The 8465-nt window shown below is 35.0% G+C and overlaps 1 protein-coding gene across 1 annotated transcript; it reads right to left on the bottom strand.

Annotated features, from left to right (window-relative positions):
• Positions 1 to 5363: 5363 nt before the first annotated feature.
• LOC133330767 (probable insulin-like peptide 3) lies at positions 5364 to 5769 on the bottom strand. The gene is made up of 2 exons (XM_061539177.1): positions 5619 to 5769; positions 5364 to 5557 (listed from the first exon to the last, which is right to left on the bottom strand). Exons 1-2 carry the CDS (start codon positions 5767 to 5769, stop codon positions 5364 to 5366), a joined length of 345 nt encoding a protein of 114 aa, XP_061395161.1.
• Between the last annotated feature and the right edge of the window lie 2696 nt (positions 5770 to 8465).

Here is an 8465-nt window from a genome sequence, read left to right as displayed (position 1 = left end):
TGCTACAGAAGACAAAGACGAACAGACCAAAATATTTTAGAAGCGCCTACAAACAGCATATGACCGTTGCCCTGGCCATGGCATTAAAAATCTCGACGCCGAAAAGCTGCAAACACAACAAGTAGCTGAAGCCTACTCCGCTCAACTTACCCATCTGTTTGACAAAATGGCAAAGAATTGCCCACTTCCTACAAACTGCATCAAAAGCAACATTAGGAGGGCAGTTCGGAAACTTCTTAACCTAGCACAAAAAGCGCGGTATAAACAGAAAAATGTAAGTGTTTTTTTTTTAACTTCCATCTCTGTTATGAACGCATGTTAAATTTTGTGTCGATCTGGCAACTCTTTCATAAAGAAGCAGGTATTCAAAAAAGACGCATCCGCAATTTTTTACAATGGAAACATTTGAAATGGGTGCTTTCATTAAATATTTAAGTAAAAAAGGTTTATCGGGACAAGAAATTCATAATGATATTGTGAATGTGAATTTAAATTTATTTAGCACTTTTTAAACTCGTTTAGCACCAAAAAAATTCATCTAGCACCTAGCATCTTTTTTAGCATTTTTTTTATTTTTTCTGGATATTTTCAAAATTTTCCGTCTATTTGGTTTTATACAAAAAATTTGCCGTTTTTCGATTCCACATAGACCTATTGAATAGGTCGGTACTTTAAGGCAGCCTTCGAAGCCTACGAGCAATGTGATATTATAATCAATTCTATTAAAAAAGTCCCCGACCGCTCTCTGGAGGCTACCCCGAAACACGGTTAAATATTGATAGTTCTTCGTATGGAGATTTCCTGCCTAATGAGAATCCAAAATATCAAATTGAAATCAGTTCGGTTGAATTTGGGCACGTTATTCAACCGAACTGATTTCATCCAACCACCGAATAATTGAGGTACCGCTCTATACCAAAACGTGGACCCATATTGATAATGTTTGGTAGACAGATTGTCAGTCAGTCTGTCTGGCTGGTGCGGACTTCATCGAAACTTTGCACTTAATATTTCTTCCAAACTTTGTTTAAGTTCGAAGATGGTGAATATCGGTTCACTCTTTCTGGTACCTCCCCCACAAAATGGTCAAAATTATGCTAAAAATTAATTTCATAATAACATGCAAACGGACCATCCGATTTTAACGAAACTTTGTACAACCTTTTATCTTTACCAAGACTTGCTGAAGTATGATGATGGGACCAATTGGTCCACTCCTTCTGGTACCTCCCCCACAGAGAGTCAAAATGTTCAATATTTTTAAATCCAATATCATGCTAATGGAATGTCCGATCTGAACTTCGCAAAACCTATTAGCTCTACTAAGCCTAGATCAAGTTTATAGATGGTGTATGTCCCTTCGAGGGAACATTGACATGTATGGAACCCATTGGTCCACTACTTCTGGTACCTCCCCCACGAAGGGTCAACATTTGCATTATCATTGGTATATTATCTATACCAACCCTATACAAATTCCGAAGATTGGACTCAGTGGTTTATAAAATTTTATCAAAATTAAATCCGAAACCTCTTTGATAAAAACATATTTCTTATGTAAAGCTAATAATATGCGGAGGTGTTCGGAATTCTGTGTGTAATTCCGAACACCTCCGCAAACCATAGGCTGGGGGAATATATATCTGTCGGCAACACCGACTGACACGTTTTTACTTGTTTCCAACGAAAATCCAAAATATCCCATTATAGCTAATTCGGTTGGGGCTACCCTATAAAGGACACATATATCTTATTTTCAATACCACCCTAGGAATATTAGTAATGCGAGCTTCTTCAATATTGCGAGCTATATATACATGGCTATATCGACATAAAATGTTATTCTGATTATGAATAAATAGGATATCAGGTGAATATTTCCAGGTTTTGCAAGCAAATTTAAGAAATACAGATTTCATTATTAGCAATAAGCGAATTTCCTTCTATAAACATTTAAGCACTTTTATTTGGCACTTTTTTTTAAATTTTTTAGCACTTTCTAGCATTTTTTTAAACAAAATCTAAAATTTTTTAATGACAAAGTTTTGACAACACTGGTGGTCGTTGAAGATGAACCACGTAGTGGACGTCCAAAAACAGCGACAACAATAGAAATTGTAGCCAAATTGCTGGCAAGCTTTTTACCTCAAATGATGATGCAATTACTTTTGTAAACTACTATTTTTGGAGATCTTGAAAAAAAACTATTTTAATCAAGGGATCGAATTGCTAGAAAAGCGTTGGATTAAGTGCATTGAAGTTTCAGGTGATTATATTAAAAAATAAAGATAACCGCCCTCGTAGGGTACCAGGAGAGGAATTAGTCTCCTTCCCATCGCATATAAAGTGGTATCCATCAAGCTGAGCGAATGACTGAAGCCAATGGTCAATGACATATATAGGACCATAATAATGTGGCTTCAAACTTGGCGAATCCACCATAGACCAGCCTTTCAGAGTCTATGAGCGAATTACTGAAGCCAATTGTCAATGACATATATAGGACCATAATAATGTGGCTTCAAACCTGGCAAATCCACCATGGACCAGATTTTCACAGTGCCCCAAAGCCTGGACAAAACCCACGAAAAATACATTGACACATTCCACCTATTCTTCGACTATAAAACCGCATTCGACAGACCAATCCGTTCAGAGGTATTTAAGGTCATGTCTGTGTTTGGCAATCCTGCAAAATTAATACGGCTATGTAGGTTATGTTTCAATTGGACGATATTGAACTTGTTACAAATATACGTCATGCTGAACGATGGCAATACTCACAAAAACTAATGCTACGCTAAAGCTAGTAAAATTTACAAAAAAAAAAAAAAAAACAGTAAGGAAAGTAGTAAAGTCGGACGGGGCCGACTATATGATACACCTTACCACTATGGGTATATTAAACAGGACTATTAACATGAAATTGGATGAAATAAAATATGTGATATTTATCTAAATGTGAATCGACTTAGATCAATCAACTTCAAACAAATATCAATCGGTCATCCGTTGGGCTATGTCTGTACTTCTAGAAAACGCAACTACGTAATTATATGCTTAATTTTGTATGTTGTGCAAAATTTGATGTCAATCTGACTAACATGAAGAGTTTGATGTTCAATTTACTTAAAATCAGGCGAAAATGCATATGGAAGTTATATCCAGATATGAACCGATTTCAACGAAACTTGTCACAGGTTAGTTTATACTTATTTCAGTACGTTTTGTTCCTTGGATCCTTGGTGCGTCAATTACTTAAAATCAATCCATAATCTAAGGGAGCTATATTTAAATCTGGACCGACTTTCTCGAAACTTGGCAGACATCACTCTAGGCTCAATTCAGTACGTTATGCCAAATTTCGTGCAAATCGAAGGATATATAGGGACTTTGGTGCACCATTTACATGAAATCGGACGAAACTATATATGGGAGCTATATCTAAATCTGGACCGATTTTCACGAAACTTGGCAGACATCACTCGAAGCTCAATACAGTACGTTGTACCAAATTTGGTGCAAATCGAGAGATATATAGGGACATTGGTGCACCATTTACATGAAATCGGACGAAAATATATATGGGAGCTATATGTTAATCGGGACCGATTTTCTAGAAACTTGGCAGACATCACTCTATGCTCAATTCAGTACGTTATGCAAAATTTCGTGCAAATCGAAAGATATTTAAGAACTTTGGTGCACCATTTACTTTAAATCGGACGAAAATATATATGGGAGCTATATTTAAATCTGAACCGATTTTTCACAATTTCAATAGGGTTCGTCCCTGGGCCAAATGAATGAGCTGTGCCAAATTTCATCCAATTCGAATAACAAATGCGACCTGTACTTTGTTTACAATTTAACATGGACAGACAGACGGACATGCGTAAATCGAATTAGAAAATGATTCTAAGCATATTCTCAAAGGGACCATGGGTCTATCTCGATTCCTTTTGCCTGTTTCAAACATATGCACAAATACATAATACCCTGTACCACAGTGTGGTGAAGGATATAAAAATATTAGTGTTTTGGCGGTTAATTTGGGATACCGTTTGTTTTTGCAAAAAAGTCAGGCTGAATCCCAGTTTGTTGGTGCAAAGTTAAGAACTTTGGTGCACCATTTACTTTAAATCGGACGAAAATATATATGGGAGCTATATTTAAATCTGAACCGATTTTTCTCAATTTCAATAGGGTTCGTCCCTGGGCCAAATGAATGAGCTGTGTCAAATTTCATCCAATTCGAATAACAAAGGCGACTGTACTTTGTTTACAATTTAACATGGACAGACGGACGGACATGCGTAAATCGAATTTGAAAATGATTCTAAGCATATTCTCAAAGGGACCATGGGTCTATCTCGATTCCTTTTGCCTGTTTAATTTGGGATACCGTTTGGTTTTGCAAAAAAGTCAGGCTGAATCCCAGTTGGTTGTTTTTATAAAAAACAACTATTTATTAGTGGAGAATGTATGGCATTGTTCGCTGAGGGGTAAGGCAGGGAAGACTATAGTTTCGGATCACGCCACTGATCCTCAGTTTTTTTGTTGGGATATTCTCTGAGAAGATATTTATTGCTTCTATACAAAAAACCTTTCAAACCAAAATGTCTCTTGTAACAAAGCGAAGTACTTAGCTGACTAACGAAATAAACTGCGTGAGAATTTCGCTGGTGCCTCACTTCGAGATTAACAAGGCATGCTAAATCTATGTTTTGTCCTAACTTGTATATAACTGTTATGATTGCTAACATGCCGGTCCACTTCGATCATTTCGCCGATTTTATAGACAGTTTCGACGACTTACCTACCCGTGCGAGGTCCATCTTTAACTTTCCTGAATGGAATCTTCGAATTGACTGTTACAGTATCGGAACCATAAACAACATTCACAACGTTAGTCGCTTGGCTTGCATTTTCGCCTTTGTCAAAGAAAAACTGTAAAATGTACCGAATTTTCTCTTTGTTCACTTCCATTTTTAACATCCTGTAACTCTCAAGTGAATGCACTAAAAAAAATCGCAAAATATTTTTTTACTGCGAAATGCCACCCTTCCAACGAGCATAAATCTTAAATTGTACATCTGCCGAAAAAATAATGTATTTCTTTTTCCCAAACCTAATATTAGGGGATAAAGCGGATCAAAAACCTTATCTTTGGTAGTCTCTGGTCGCTGTAGTGCTATAAAAATTAACCATTTTTACTCATCTGTAGTTAATTTCCTAGGGTAAACACAATTTTACGCTTCATTAAAGTAATCCTCATCTTCAATTTCTTAATATTGAATTGTATTTATATTTACATACATAATGCATATGTCTTAATTAAAATATTTGTGAACTTGGCGGATTTATAGACAATAGCCAAGAATTTCATTCAAGCTGCATGTTTTGAGGCAACATTCATCGTAAACACCTGTGTACAAACGCTCCTTGCGTACCTTGGCCATGGTGTCAGTGCGTTTATTAAAGAGTATGTGTGACATTGGATTATATGGCAGCATTGTATCACTCAGTTTTTTGGCATTTGGTAGATTTAAATTCACTGCAAATATTGAAAATTAATTTTATTGGGACAACGGAATTCTGGAACAGCAAATTCTTACCATTGGATTTTTTGGTTACTCTCGCATTAAATCCATTTACGCATACAGTTTCCAGTAGTTGCGATAAACTTGGTCCACAAACTCGAGTTTCCAACTGAGCCAAACATTTATATGATATGACACAGCATAAAATACAATAGACAATTTTCATTTTTCTATATCGGTAATTGTATGCGTTGTCTTTGGAATTCTGGGAAACTGTCGTAACTGATGTTATTTTTCAACTATTACTTCTTGAGAAATGCGAACAATATTTATAGTCTTCGAGGTTTTTTTTACCCCTACCGTTTGCCATTTAACAAAATGCAAATTAGTTGTCTGGCTGCTGCACAGCTATCTCACACTCTCTGTCTGCACGAAAATGTCATGCGGATTTTGCGTTGTTTTTCATTTGCAGCAAGTTATTATACATCGGACGAAAATCAAGCATAAGATGGGTGTGAGTATGCTCTAAAATCTTTCGTTCTATGGAATAATTTAATTTCAGTAATTTTTTTACTGAAAATAGAATACTGATTGGTTATCTGTAAGGAGTACATTGACATTTTAAAGGAGAAAAATCCAGAATAATGCAATTTGATCGTTAAATGGGTGCAAATTGAAATATATGGTCTAAAATCTTCTAATATCGAAGTCTTTTATAACCCCAACCATAGTATGGAAGGTATATTAATTTTGTCAATTCGTTTAAAACTCATCGACATAATAATTTCCGATAATATAATGTATATATATTGGCAATATTGCCAATTTTTAACATAGCTGAAGCAGAGGTTAACCCCTTTAGAACTCGGGAATTACTTAAGTATATGAAAAAAGTGAATAGTTCTGGGTTAATAGATCTGTCGTTGCAAACTTTTCATGATATAGACCTCCAAAATTTATTTGGGTGGAAGCTGTGTCTACTTTAATGTAAAAGCAGTAAGGAAAGTAATAAAGTCGGACGGGCCGACTATATAATACCCTTCACCACTTTGGGTATATTCAACAGATCAATCCTAACAAATGTCGCATTTTTGAAGGACCAGCAAAATGAATGATTGGTACCATAAACATGTCATTCTGCAACCTATACTAAATTTTTCATTTGGGCAGATATAGAGTTGCTTTTTACAATGGGACAAAATTATGTAAACCAATTTAAAACAAATATCAATCGGACGTACGTTGATTATTTGGATATATATGTGATAAACATAAGGAGTTTGGTGCACCAATATCTAAATATAAACTGATGTTACCTACATTTCATTGTACAAAAATGAGTGGCCATCGGACAACCTTTGGGTCTTCAGTGCACAATTTACATAAAATCGGAAGAAAAAATATATAGGAGCTATATCTAAATCTAAACCGATTTCCATGAAACTTAACACACATCATTCTAGACTTAATTCTGTATGCCATGCCCAATTTTATGTAAATCGAAAGACATATAGGGACTTTGGTACACCATTTACATAAAATCCGAGGAAAACACACATCATTCTAGACTTTATGCGGTACGCTACGCTATATATATATATATATATAAATCTGAACCTATTTTCAAGAAACTTAATACACATCATTATATACTTATTTCAGTACGCTATGCCAAATTTCGTGCAAATCGAAACATATATAGGTATTTTGGTACACGATTTACATTAAATCGGACAAATGTCTTTGTGCATATGTTTGTAACAGGCAAAAGGAAACGAGATAGACACATGGTTCCTTTTGAGAATATGCATAGAATCACTTTCTAAGTCGATTTATGCATGTCCGTCCGTCCGTCTGTCCATGTTAAATTGTAAACAAACTACAGGTCGCATTTATGATCCGAATTAGATGAAATTTGGCATAGGTCACTTATTCGGCCCAAGGACGAACCCTATTGAAATTGGGAAAAGTCCCTATGCCAAATTTGGCATAACGTACTGAATTGAGCTTAGAATTATGTCTGCCAAGTTTCGTGAAAATCGGTCCAGATTTAGATATAGCTCCCATATATATTTTCGTCCGATTTCATGTAAATTGTGTATGTAGTATGCACAGCTTCGCAGTAATACTCATCCAAATGTGAACATTTTGTGCGATCAAATTTCTAAAAAACTATTTTTGCGGCTATTCAGTAAGGAATGCGGTTCCCGCCGTTCTGTCTACTAGAACGACTTGCCTTCCAATATCGCGGATTTAATCGCATTTTACGTGTTTTTGGGTATTTCAATGCAACATGTGGTATATCTTAGCCGTTAACTGAAATTTCGCAAATTATACCTGGATTGGAAGATAAACTTCAGTACTTCCTGGAATTACACGATTTACACGTAGTTTAAAAAGTAAGTTTCATAAAATAATTTTATTTTAAGATTTATTCCTAGTTATAGAACCCCAAGATTTATCAAGAGTCTTGGTATAATCCGCAAAATGTATACTTATACACAAAATGTGATTATTTTTATATATGTCAATTTTTCGGTGAAATTCGGGTAAGATAGAACCATAACCCAATCATTTTTCTTAAATTTCCTGCATAAAATTATAAAAATGAATATGACGACATTATTTCTTCGAACCAAAAACAAATAATTTTCCTCAATATACTGTTTTGTTGTCGCTGTAATTTAAAACCGCTACACAGTCTTGTGTAATTTTGATATCATTTGATTTGTTGTGGTCTTTAGATTATGTAGGTAATGAAAACAATGACGTAATCTTCAAAATTTTTATTATTTTTCTCATATTTCGCGTTTGTATAAAATCTGCATATTTATATTTTACGAATGAAGTCGTATATCAACGTGTTTGGTCAATATAATATTTTTAAGATTTGTTTCTTTTGCCAAAAATTAAAACCACGAC

The sequence above is a fragment of the Musca vetustissima genome, unplaced genomic scaffold (assembly GCF_032173495.1).
Source record: "Musca vetustissima isolate MV318-11 ecotype Yass unplaced genomic scaffold, APGP_CSIRO_Mvet_v1 utg75905, whole genome shotgun sequence".
Lineage (NCBI taxonomy): Eukaryota > Metazoa > Arthropoda > Insecta > Diptera > Muscidae > Musca > Musca vetustissima.
This window is presented reverse-complemented; position numbering and strand designations above follow the sequence as displayed.